Source organism: Hirundo rustica, unplaced genomic scaffold (assembly GCF_015227805.2).
Source record: "Hirundo rustica isolate bHirRus1 unplaced genomic scaffold, bHirRus1.pri.v3 scaffold_446_arrow_ctg1, whole genome shotgun sequence".
NCBI classification, from domain to species: domain Eukaryota; kingdom Metazoa; phylum Chordata; class Aves; order Passeriformes; family Hirundinidae; genus Hirundo; species Hirundo rustica.
The window spans coordinates 9,813-23,290 of NW_026690491.1; the positions used below are offsets into that span (position 1 = coordinate 9,813).

General features: G+C 49.2%; 1 protein-coding gene across 1 annotated transcript; it reads left to right on the forward strand.

Annotated features, from left to right (window-relative positions):
- Positions 1–3,210: 3,210 nt before the first annotated feature.
- Positions 3,211–12,003, forward strand: LOC120748030 (olfactory receptor 14A16-like; the record flags this gene model as incomplete). Its single annotated transcript, XM_058424419.1, has 3 exons — positions 3,211–3,629; positions 3,738–4,129; positions 11,991–12,003. Coding segments are annotated over 3 exons (824 nt in total), but the record flags the coding sequence as incomplete, so codon positions are not given.
- Positions 12,004–13,478: the final 1,475 nt, after the last annotated feature.

Consider the following 13,478-nt stretch of genomic DNA (forward strand, 5'->3'; position numbering starts at 1 on the left):
GGGAGAACCCTGGGTGGGATTGAAGGGTGGTGTCAGAGATAGTGGATCCTTCTGAAATAGCAGAGAAAAGCCAGAAAAGAAAAAAATTAGTGCAAAGGGCAACTGGGGATGCCCAGGCTGGGAACAGAGAGAAAGGAATTTCCTTCCCAGGGCTGGGCTCTGGTGCAACACATCCCCAAGAAGGAGCCTGGGGCAGCCCAAGGCTTTGTGTGTCCAGGCAGAGGCAGGCAGGACACAGGGCTGTCAGCAAAGGAAGGGGCCAGTGAGGTGGGGCAGCCGGGGGATGACGACAGCCTGCAGGGACAGAGGCGCAGGGCATGGACACCGTAGGACAGCCTGGGCTGGAGAGGGCACAGGGATGGGCAGCAGCTGAAAGGCCCTGACACAGCCAACTCCTGCAGCACTTGGGCCATGGCTGCTGGCCCTGGGCCTGAGCCATGAGCAGGAGACAAGTGACCCTGGCAGGCCTGGGGCCTCATTGCCTTCTTGTCCCTGCTCAGCAGCCTGGCAGGGGCCACCCCATGGTGCTGCCCTTGGCATTGCACATCCCCACATCCCAGTGTCCCGGGAAGAGCCCTGAGCACTGAGGGAGGGACAGGATCTGCCTTGGCAGGGGCTGGGGCTCAGGCCTTGGCCCTTTGCATTCCTGAAACACATCCAGGTTTGCTGAGCATCCGAGACACCTTTGCCTTGTTTGTCCCCGCCTGTCATCACTGCCTGCAGTGTTCTGCTCTAACTGGAATCTGGGGACACTTTCTCAGCCATGCCCCTCAGTGGGATCCATTAAAACTTCAAGAAATTTCAGTGTTCCAACTTAATTTTGAGTTCTTGAAAAGTTTTTTGAAGACATTCTCAGGGCTGAGACTGATGTAAACAACACCAAAAGCCCCAAGAAGCTCATTAAAGTCCTGGTGCTGTGTCTGTGCTGCTGAGCTGGGCTGGGCTCCTGGCACAGAGACAGCTCCTGGCAATCAAGGAGAGCTTCAAAAAGACATTTTTCCTGAGGAGCAGCTCCTCTCTCAGCCCAGCAGGGCTGAGGGCACTGCCTGCAGGTACCTAACAGGAGTGAAGCAGAGGCTTAAAGAAACTGGAAGAACAATTCTGAGATTATTCACAGAGAAATCTTCACACCTTTTGAAAATTCTGAGCTTCTTCATGGAGAAATCATCACCACTCCTGACACAGTAAGTCTCTGGCTGCAGGGATCTCCTCAAGCTGACCCAGGACAGGACTGACATGACTGTAAGGATGGCTCTGCTGCCCTTTCTGCTTTGGGGGAGGATGTGCTCCAGAGCGGGGCTGCCCTGGGCACCGTCAGAGGGACAGGGCAGGATGGCTCCTGCTGCCAGGGACGGCTGCAGGGGCTGAAGCTGGCGCTGCAGCCAGGGGTGCCCAGGGCTGTCGTGCAGAGCAGCTCCTGCAGCCCTGAGGGCTCCTGGCCAGGCCAGGGGATTTGCCACCTGCCAGGGGCAGCTCTCAGCCTGCCTGGGAGCTCCCCATGGATGCTGGAGGGGAGCTGTGGGTGCCAGGAGTGACTCCTGCCAGGGCAGGTCCTGCTGCTGTGGAGAGGGTGCTGTGTGGGCCAGGGCTGCTCACAGCTCCAGATCATGCCCAGGTCATTTCTGAGGGGATTTTTCATGAGCTCATTCAGGGCAGGAGTTTCCTACCTGAGTCTCTTCTTTCCTGAACCTGTGTTCCCACTTTTCCCTGGCTCTACTTGGTGGGAAAGGAAACTCAGCTGTGCCGGGCAGAACAGGGACTGAGGCTCTTAAAACATGACACAATTTTCTTGGGACCCTCAGCAAGTGCCTCCAGCTCCCCAGTCTCCAGATCCATCCAGCATTCCCTTTCCATGGTGCCCAGGCCTGGGGGAGCTGTTCTTTAATCCCTGCAGCCTCGAGCAGCTGCAGGGCAGAGCTGGCCCAGGGGCTGGGCTGGGCTCTGGCAGCACTGGCAGGGAAGGAGCCCAGGGCCACAGGAACAGCTCGGGCTGGGACAGCTCCAGCAGCAGAGGCGTGGGCAGGGAGGGAGGGAGGCAGTGCTGAGGGAAGCCCTGCTGCAGGGGAGATGTGGCACCTGCCGGCCCTGCCCTGCAGGGCACACACTGCCCTGAGCAGCACAGCTCTTGTGTCCCCTTGCAGCCAGCACAGCCCTCAGCCCGGGGGCTCGGGGCCCTCAGTCCCCTCCTGGGCTGGCAGAGCAGCCCCAGAGATGAAGGGCATCTCTCCTGCCATGTGCCCATTCCCTGCTGACCAGGGCCTGAGGGCCACTGTCCTGCACTGCTGCTGCCTGGCAGGGGCTGTGCAGGGCTGGGCAGGGAAAGGCTTTTCCTCAGGGCCCAGCTCTCTCGCTCCTTGCCTTGCCCAGGTGCTCCTGGCATTGCTGACGGGCTCTTTGGGAATGGCAGTTCCAGCTGCAGGCTCAGGCCCAGCCCTTGGGCTCCTCCTGTGCAGGCTGAGCACAGCACTGGGCTTGCTCTGCCCTGGGGAGCTCTGGGCAGGGCAGACTGGGAATGAGCTGACTCTCCTCCAGCAGTGCAATGGACAGGAGCCTTGGTGTGTCCTGGGAATGACATCCAAGCTGTGAGCTGCCTCCATGGGACACTGGGGGACGGGAGAGTCCTTGGCCAGCAGTGGGGCTGAGACTCTCAGAAATGCTGTGCCAGTTTGCTCTGCTGTGGCTTCCTCTGCTCTCGGCTGATATTCAGGGGTACACAGTGACTGCCCTTCATCTTAGAAAGGGCAACTGGGGACAGATGGACTGGCAGCTATCTCCCGTCAGCCTTCACTGTGTTACAGCCAATGGTCTTGCATGGCACAGTTCTCTTTGATCTGCCTAGGCACAGCAGGAAACGCTCTCAAACTGTCTTTGGCCATCACTGTTCCCTGGGACAGGAGATGCGGCCAAGCTCTTCAGCCTCAGGGGCAGTTTGGACTGACAAAGTCCAACCCAAGGACTGGCCCCTGTCCCTATTCCCATGACCTCACTGCTGCAGAGCAGAGCTGACCCCTCAGTGTCCATGGACAAAACCACTGCTCATCACAGCAACAGGGCCAGTTCCCAGCAGAGCTCTAAGCCCAGGGCTGAAGGAAGGGCTGTGAGAAAAGGAAAATTGGGTGACATGGAGTGGCAGGGGCAGGGCTGGGAGAAAGGGCTGGGACACTGCTCAGGAAAGTCTCCCCTGACTTCTTATTGTCTCCTCTTGAACAGGTCCCCAGATCCAGAGACAGCAAATGTCCAACAGCAGCTCCATCAGCCACTTCCTCCTGCTGCCATTGGCACACACACGGCAGCTGCAGCTCCTGCACTTCTGCCTCTTCCTGGGCATCTCCCTGGCTGCCCTCCTGGCCAACGGCCTCATCATCAGCACCGTAGCCTGCGGCCACCTCCTGCACACGCCCATGTTCTTCTTCCTGCTCAACCTGGCCCTCACTGACCTGGGCTCCATCTGCACCACTGTCCCCAAAGCCATGCACAATTCCCTCTGGGACACCAGGAACATCTCTTACACAGGATGTGCCACTCAATTATTTCTCCTTGTCTTCTTCCTTGGGTCAGAGCTTGCCCTGCTCACTGTCATGTGCTACGACCGCTACATGTCCATCTGCAAACCCCTGCACTACGGGACCCTCCTGGGCAGCAGAGCTTGTGCCCACATGGCAGCAGCTTCCTGGGCCAGTGACTTTCTCAATGCTCTCATGCACACGGCCAATATATTTTCCCTGCCCCTGTGCCAGGGCAATGCCCTGAGCCAGTTCTTCTGTGAAATCCCACACATCCTCAAACTCTCCTGCTCACACTCAAAATTCAGGGAACTTGGGATTCTTGTGGTTGGTACTTTTTTAGCATTTGGCTGTTTTGTGTTCATTGTTTTCTCATATGTGCAGATCTTCAGGGCCGTGCTGAGGATCCCCTCTGAGCAGGGACAGCGCAAAGCCTTTTCCACTTGCCTCCCTCACCTGGCCGTGGTCTCACTGTTTGTCAGCACTGGCATGTTTGCCTACCTGAAGCCCCCCTCCATTTCCTCCCCATCCCTGGATCTGGCACTGTCAGTTCTGTATTCGGTGGTGCCTCCAGCCCTGAACCCCCTCATCTATAGCCTGAGGAACCACGAGCTCAAGGCTGCAGTGTGGACACTGATCTCGGGACGATTTCAGAAACTTTAAATTGATTGTCATTTTCTACACATCACTTGTAATAAAAGTCAATTTTATAACACTTGTTTTTTGATTGTCAGTTTTGGGTTTTTTTCTGTGGCCCTAAACTATGTCGGTGAGGGGCTGTGCTCTCAGTGGCTTTAAACACACTAAAGGATCTCCCAGGAGAGATTTCTCAATAGATGCCCCTTTTGTTCCCCTCTCTGGAGCTGCAGCAGCAATGTCTGTGTGCAGAGCTGGGGCAGATCAGTGCTGGCACAGCAGCTGTGCCCAGGAGCAGCAGCACTTGGTGTTGCCAGTGCTGCTCCCGTGGCCCTGCCCCGCTGCCCTCCTGGCCCTGGTGTTGCTGTAGGGCCTGAGTGCTCTTGGGGCCGGGCACAGTGCTGGGGGTGGCAGTGCCGGGGCTGCAGCAGGGACAGGCCATGGGCACTGCTGGGGCAGCGCTGACGCCTCAGGCCAGGGCCTGGGGGCTCCAGGCTCCTTGCCCAGGCTCTCTCCAGAACACGCCCAGGCCAATGCTCAGCAGAGAAAAGCCCCGTGAGCAGCCCCAGGGTGGCCGTGGGCAGGGTGGGGGCAAACAGCATCACACCATGGGAACGTCCCTTGGGGAGCAGGATCATCCTCACGTGCTGCAGGAATTATCTGCAGGCTCCTGCAGTGCCTCGGGCTGTTCCCTTGCCAGGGGCACCACAGGCCAGGGGGGACATCTGGGCTGCTGTGTCTGGCTGTGGGGCTCCCTGTTCTGGGCAATGAGGAGGGGCTGCAGAGGCTCTGCAGGACTGACAGGATGGGCTTTGGGGCTGTGAGGAGAAGCTGAGGGACCTGGGCTGCTGGACCTTCTGAAGAGGAGGCCCAGGGCTCATCCTGCAACTGCTCCAAGGGTGGTTTCAGAGAATCACAGAATCAGCAAGGTTGGAAAAGACCTTGGAGATCATCAAGCCCAACCTGTGCCCTGACACCGCCTTGTGTGCCCTGAGCCTCCTCTTCTCCAGGAGAAACAACCCCAGATCCCTCAGCCACTCCTCACAGGACTTGTGTTCCAGACCCCTCACCAGCCTTGTTGCCCTGCTCTGGACACGCTCCAGCCCCTCCATGTCCTTCCTAAATTGGGGGGGCCCTGAACTGGACAAAGAACTCGAGGTGTTGCCTCACCAGTGCTGAGCACAGGGGAAGAATCACTGCCTGATCCTGCTGGCCACACCATTCCTGATCCAGGCCAGGTGCCATTGGCCTTCTTGGCCACCTGGGCACACTGCTGGCTCATGTTCAGCCTTCTGTCCATCAGTGCCCCAGGTCCATTTCTGCCTGGCTGCTGTCCAGCTGCACCGTCCCCAGCCTGTAGCACTGCAGGGGTTGTTGTGGCCAAAGTGCAGGACCCGGCCCTTGGTCTTTTTAAACCTCACACTTTTGGATTTGGGCCCTGGATCCAGCCTGTCCAGGTCCCTCTGCAGAGCCCTCCTACCCTCCAGCAGATCCACACTCACACCCAGCTTGGTGTCATCTGCAAATTTGCTGATGGTGGACTCAGTCCCCTCATCCAGACCATCAATGCAGATACTGAAATCCACGCTGGCTGGGTCTGATCCCTCAGCCATCCTGTGGGTGCCGTGTGATGGCTCTCAAGGTGATCTGTTCCAGAACCTTGCTGGGCACCGAGGTCAGGCTGACAGGCCTGGAGTTCCCCAGATCCTCCTTCCAGCCCTTCTTGGGGATGGGCTCACACTGGCACCTCCAGTCCTCTGGGACCTCCCTGGTGAGCCAGGACTGTTGAGAAATGATGGAGAGCAGCTTGGTGAGCTCATCCACCAGCTGCCTCATCCCCCTAGGATGGATTCCATCAGGTCACAGAGACACCTGTGAGCATCTGAGTGGCTCAGCAGGTCACCAGCTGCTTCCTCCTGGATGACAGGGGGGCTGTTCTGCTCCCTGGGCCCATCTACCAGCTCAGGAGAACACTTGTCATGAGGACAACCTGTGTTCCTGTTCTAAACTGAGGCAAAGAAGAGGTTAAGTACCTCAGCCTTTTTCTCATCTTTGCTAACCTTATCCTCCCCCAATAAAGAATGGTGGCTTTCCTTTAATGTATTTATAAAAACCTCTTTGTTATCCTTCATAGATTTGGCCAGGTTATTCTCTAATTGAGCTTTCACCTCTATAATTTCCTTTCTGCATAACCTAGTGACATCCTTAAACATTTCCCGAGTTGCCTGCCCCTCTGTCTAACCTTTATTCACCCTCTTTTCCACAGAGTTCCTGCAAAAGCTCCATGCCCAGCCAGGCCAGTCAATTTCCTCACTGGCTTATCTTTGGGCATACAGGCACAGGCTGCTCCCATGCCTTCAAAATTTCTTTTTTGAAGTATGTCCATATTTCCTGGACTCCATTGTTTAAAGGATGTTTCGCTTAAAATTCCGTATCTGTTTCAGTACACCCCAAAACTGCATCCTGAACAGGCCAAAGTCTGCTATCCATAAATCCAGCATAGAATATTGTGGATGCTCTCCTTTCACCGAATATTTAAAAATTCAATAATTTCATGGTCATTGTGCCCCAAACAGCCTCCGACCACATCTCTCACCAGCCCTACTCTGTGAACAGCAGGAGACAGAGTTTTCCTAGCAGTGGGAAGAGAAGGAAACCTCCCCAAAGTGCAGCTTGGAAGGTTCAGCCTGGAGGTGAGGAAAAAGAAAAGTCCCTGCCAGGGTAGAATTTTGGTGCTCGAGGTGTCCCAGCGTGAGCCTGGGCCATGCCCTGGCTCTGTGTGCCAGGAGCCGGCAGCGCTGGGTGCAGGGAGCCAGGGAGGGCACAGAAATGCTGGGCTGAGAAATGCTGGGGGGGACAGCGAGATGGGCGTGTGCAGCCGGCCAGGGCACAGGAGCAGCACGCACAGGGGGCACAGCCTGCAGGAGAGATGGCCAAGGGCTGGGCAGGGCTGGCAGGGCCACAGGCACCCAGGCCTTTGTCCCCTGGGCTCTGGCAGCGCCTCTGGAGGCCCCACAGAAGGAACTTTCCTTCCAGGGGCTGCACTTTGCTTCTGCCTCGCCCCTCCCTGAGGAGCCTGGCAGGGCCTGGCAGCTTGATGACATTTGTCCTTGCTGCCCCTGCCATCCCCCTGCCCCACAAACAGCCCCCAGCCACCCGTGAGGGACAGGCCCTGCTGTGCCAGGCCTGGCCTCAGGGCTTGGCCTTTCTGCTTCCTCCAGCCAGCCCAGGCCTTGCTCAGCATTGCAGTTCCCTGCTCACAGCCCTTGGCTCCCTGCAATCCTGGCCTCAAGGATCTGCTCTCACCAGTGCCTGGGGAGCCTTTGGCACTCCCTGCCCGCAGTGGGGCCCAGTGATGCTCCAAGGGACTTGGAGTTTTGCTTCTGCCTCCCTGAGCAGCTTCTTCAACCTTCTCTCAGTGCCTGATGTTCTGAAAAAAAAGTCAGAGACTTGCTCTTTTTGTATGTTGCTTTATTATCAAGCTTGGCCCTGGGGGAGAGCTTGCTTGCTCTCTTGGCAACGCGGAGGAGGAGGTACACACAGCTTCGCTTCACAGCAAAGCTGGGGACTCCCACCCCCCCTCACGGGCTTTTTCCCCTTGCCGGGGAGTCCGTTTCGCGTCGCTGATCAGGGGTCATCCAGCGATGGGGGACTCCTTCTCAGGTCACAGCGACTAAATAAAGCTGCTTCGGCGGACCCCCGTACCTTTTACACTAGCTTAAAGTGCGACTTCAGTCCTGGATTCTACTTTGGTTCTCTGCTTTTCAGAGTCTCTTGTTCTTGAGTCGTTCCCAGAATTCCAGTGTTCTTTTTATTTGCATATTCAGACGCTATCCAACGAATGGGAGCAGAGATACAGGTAATAAGGTGAATTCTTAATTAACAAACAAGTAAATAAGGTGATAAATCAATATTAAAACAGGAATAAGGCAAATTCTTTATACAGAACTAGCATTAACAATCTTAATGGAATTACTTAACAATTAAGTAACTAAAGCATAGATTATTTGAATAGAACTTATTTATAACAACTCCCCCCTCTATTTCTTTGATTGAGCTTTAGCTTGCATCAATTTGTTACCTCTTCTTCTTGAAAATAAATTTTTCTACATTTTTGGAACTTCTCATCTATTTCTTTGGCATTCTAATGTTCGGGTTCTTGACTCTCTATTACCATCATTTTGGTTTGTTTTTCACTGGTTGCTTTAGGGATCTGGATACTGGTTTTGACTGTGGAGGTAATTGTTCGAATTAGATATGGGATTAGACAAGGTAAAATCATTAACCCGGTGATTGAGCAAATTATCGTAAACCCAGCTTTCTTCCACCAATCCCCTTTGAATGACCAAAAACTATTCCACCAGTTGGTGTCCATTAAAGGAGTCCACTCTTGATTTCCCACATAGGCTAGCTTTCTGACTTCTTTTGAGATGTTTTTAATTACTGCGCTTTTATCATCAATTTCTAAACAACATTCAGACGAATTAAATTCTGGGTCCATATTTTTCCTTTCCATTTTTGGTCTCCACCAATTGTTAGAGTATCTCTTTTCTTTCGTTCGACTTTTCCCAGATTGTCATATACCGGGACTCCTAGGTGTGCTCCTAATCTCTTGGGTAATAGGAAGAAAGCTGGCTTTATGATCCCTATTGTACAGCTTCCCGACCAATCCCCAGGTAATTTTGTATAAGCAGTATCCCCACAGATCCAGAACAGGTGATTTGGAGCTTCCCAGTAATCTTCCCTAGTTTCAAAAGGCTGTTGCCAAAACTGAGACAGTTCTTTTATTCCCCAGAAAGGATTTATAGCTTTGTCAATACATTCATATAATTCATACCTCTCATTATAGATACATTTTTCCGTGTTCTCAGTTGACCAATTAGGCCCTTTGGGAACCCATTTAGCACTTGAGTTTATCACTATTATATACTTTTTACACATTAATTTTCCTACACGGGCTTGATACCTGGTTCCTGTCCTCATGATACATTCTTCCCCAATGATTTTAGATTTGAGATCCCACTTCTCTCTTCCTCTTGTTCTTAAGACTTCGTGTATTCTGTTCAGTTTGTTTCTATTTTAGAATTTCTAGAGGGCTTAAACTAATTCCCTCCCAAGGCCATATTTCAGACATTTGTGTACCTCCACATATCCAGCACTCGGTTAAATTTAATTCTCGACTGATTCTTTCTACTAAGTCAATGAACAGGTTTTTTCTTGATGGGATGTCTAGGCTTTTTTCAAATTTTGTTGTCAACACTTTTTCTTTGATTATATCTCTCAATCCTTTTTGATCTGCTTCAAAGCATAACCAAGTATCTCCTATAGGACATTCCCCAAATAGGCACTGTGCATAACTAGCTGTGTTTTTTGTGGTCCAATAAACTTTTCCATCCTCTTGGCAAGTATTCAACTGGGAGTGGTCAAAGCAGTTTGGGTTCACGTTAGTATGGACCCTGAATAAGGATCTGAGATCCTCTCCATCGTACACTGGATGGTAGCAGTTAGTACAGGCTTTTGTTTCGTAGGTGTGCTTTATGACCATCATCAGTACGATCCCTCCCAAGAGTCCGGTATGGGCCATCCTTCCTGGATCTCTTGCTGCACCCGGCCTTGCCTCTTGGAGTGGAGAGGTCTCCTAAAGAACCCACTTACATGCTTCCACTTCCCTTCCCTATTAATTTAGTTGCCCTTAGAGAATGTTCTGTAGGAGATTTACCTTTGTTTTCAAAAAAAATTTATACTCTTTTAATTTATCTATTACTTGAATTTCTTCAAACTGCTACTTATAAAACTTAACAACTTTTAAAATTAACATATAAGAAAACTTAAACTTATTTAAAACATTATTTATAAAACTTAAACAATATTTAAAATTAATACAAAAAAACCTTAACCCTTTTTAATATATCTATTACTTAAACTTATTTAATTTGCTACTTAGAAAACTTACAACCTAAAAATTATCATATAAAAAATACCTTAAACTTCTTAAATTCTTACTTATAAAACTTAAACTATATGTAAAATTAATACAAAAAAAACTTTATACTTTTTTTTAATATCTATTACTTAAACTTATCTAAATTGCTAGTTACAAAAAAAACCTAATTTAGGTTTACATAAATTAACTCTTATTGTGCACACTCCCCCTTTTTTTTTGAGTCCATTGATTTGGGGAGAAGCAACTGAAAAAAGGTTTTCACAGTCTCTGTTATCTCTTATTTCTTTTTAAAGGTTAATTTCAAGTCTTTCGGGTGTGGTGTTTCTGTCCACTTGGTTTCATCCGGTGAGGGTGCTGAACTCGGGTTCTCTCCAGGAGGGGGTACTGGCCCTTTAACTCTGGTGATGTGGGTCCATCCTTTTTCTTCAGTGCGCACTGCTGTGTGAGTTGTTAACAGTACTTGGTAGGGACCTTCAAACTTCGGGGTCAGTGGGGTATTAGTCGATGTTTTGATCAATACCCAATCTCCAGGATTGATATTATGCACGTTTGCATCCAAAGGGGAAGTTTGAGGAAGATAGCCTTTCTTTCTGAGATTTTCTAGGGTTTGTCCAATGGTTTTTAGATATTTTCTAGTGACTTCCTCTCCTTCCAGGTAGTCTTTAGAACTATAAGGAGATAACAAAAAGGGAAGCCCGAATAACATTTCATATGGTGACACTGCTATATCTGCTTGTGGCTGTGTTCTGATTCGCAATAATGCTAGGGGTAAGCATTTAAGCCAGTTTAGTTGAGTTTCTGCTATTAATTTAGTCAGTACATTTTTAATGGTCTTGTTCATTCTTTCTACTCTGCCTGAACTTTGGGGATGCCATGGGGTGTGTAACCTCCATTTTATCCCCAAGGCTTGTGTTACCTGTTGTAGAATTTGTGCTGTGAAATGTGGCCCTCTATCTGAATCAATATTATTTATCAGCCCATACCGAGGAAGGATATCTTCCAATATTATTTTTGTTACTACTTCTGCTGTTTCCCTTTTTGTAGGGAATGCCTCTACCCAATGGATCAGGTGATCTATGATCACTAGCAAGTGTTTGTAACCTTGAACAGGGGGCATCTCAGTAAAATCAATTTGCATGTTCTGGAAGGGCCTTAAGGCTAACTCCCTCCCTCCAGGCTCAGTCTTCCTCATAACTTTTTGATTTATTTTCTGACATATCATACATCCTTGAGTAACTGCTTTTGCTAATTCGTGTACTCCAATACATAGGTTTTCCCTTAGGAAATGGTCACATAACCCCTGGGTTCCCCAGTGGGTTAGATTATGTATTTCTGTAAGTATTTTTCGGGCTAGGGCTTTATTCAAGAATTTCCGTCCGTCAGCTGTTAACCACACTCCATGCTCCCCCTGGTGTAATCCTAATTCTTTTATTGCTTTCTGCTCTTTTTCACTAAACAGTTGCTCTATCCCTTCTTCTTCTTTTCTTGGTATTTTCTCCAATTTGAGGATTTTTACTGGTTCTCCCGGTTCTAAAGCTGCCTCTCTGGCTGTTTGATCAGCTAACTGGTTTCCCCTTATCTCGGGCATATTTCCCCTTTGATGCTCTTTTATGTGGACTACTGCAATTTCTACTGGTTTTTGTAAAGATTTTAACACTGATTTTATTAATTCTGTGTGTATTAAGTCTTTCCCTTTTGAATTCAAATATCCCCGTCCTTCCCAAATTTTCCCAAATGTGTGCACAATACCAAAGGCATATCTAGAGTCTGTGTAAATGGTCCCTCGGTCATCTTTAAGTAAGTCTAGCCCTCTCTTTAGTGCATATATTTCACAGCACTGCGCTGACCAATTACTTGGTAACTTTCCCTTTTCTAAGACTTCCATTTTCTCTCCCTCAATCACAGAGTATCCGGATGTTCTTTTCCCTTCCACCACTCGGGATGACCCATCTATGAACAATACTCTCCCATATGGAAGGGGTGTGTCTTCTAAATCTTCTCTCACTTTTGTCTGCATATCAATGAGTTCTAGGCAATGGTGTTCTATCTCTTCAGTGGGCCCGCCAGAGAGAAACTGGGCTGGATTTAAGCTTTTTGATGTTGTTAGTTCTAGGTTATCTGTATTTATTAGTATAATTTCATATTTTAGGATTCTAGAATCTGTGAGCCACTTTTGAGCTCTTTGGCTTAAGATTGTTTTCAAATCATGTGGAGTATGTATCTTTATCTTCCCCTGTAATGTTAACTTTTGAGCTTCTTCTATCAGAATAGCTGCAGCTGCGACTGCTTGGAGGCAAGCCGGCCATCCCCTGGCAACTGGATCTAACAGTTTTGATAAAAATGCTACAGGTTTTCGGTATCCTCCCCATTCTTGGGTTAAAACTCCATATGCTATTCCTTTCTCGGTGTTTACAAACAAATCAAACTCCTTTTTAAGATCTGGTAAGCTTAAAACTGGTGCTGAGGATAATTTCTCTTTTAGATCTTGTAGCTGCTTCTCATCACTCTCTGTCCAATTCATTGGTTCCTGGTCTATTAATTTATCATAAAGAAATTTGCCCCCTTGAGTGTACTTATCTATCCAGTGCTTGCAGTATCCGAACAGGCCTAGAAGTTTCCTTACGTCTCTCTTAGTTTTTGGAGGCGATATAGATACTATTCCTGAAATTCTTGCAGGGCTTAACCTTTTACTCCCCTTTCCAATTATGTGTCCTAAATAAGTGACTTCAGTTTCTACAAACTGTAGTTTACTTTGAGATACTTTTAACCCCTTTTCTCCAAAAAAGTTTAGAAATTGTATACTTACATCTTTAACGTCTTTCTCTTTCTCCCCTGATATTAATAAATCATCCACATATTGCAAAATTTGAACTCCTTCTTTGGGACTAAACTGTTCTAATAATGTCTCTAGGGCCTGTCCGAAGATATTTGGCGATTCCGTATATCCCTGCGGTAACCGTGTCCACCTTAGCTGTTGTTTTCTTCCCCTGTCTGGATGTTCCCATTCAAAGGCGAACCAATCCCTACACTCTTCTGCTAGGGGACATGCCCAAAAGGCATCCTTTAAGTCTATCACTGTGAACCAGGTATGCTCTCTTGGAATTTTACTCAGCAAGGTATAGGGGTTAGGTACTACTGGGTGTCGAGCAATAGTTCTTTTATTAATTTCTCTCAAATCTTGGACTAATCTAGACTTTCCTTCATCTTTCTTTATGGCTAACATAGGGGTGTTATGAGGGGACATACAGGGTTCTAGGATATTCTCTTTTAAAAGATGCTCAATTACTGAAGCTATCCGTTTCTTTCCTTCAGGTGACATTGGGTATTGCTTGACTCTGATGGTGGGGGTATCTTTTTGCATTTCTATCTTAATGGGTGGGATATCTAAACACCCA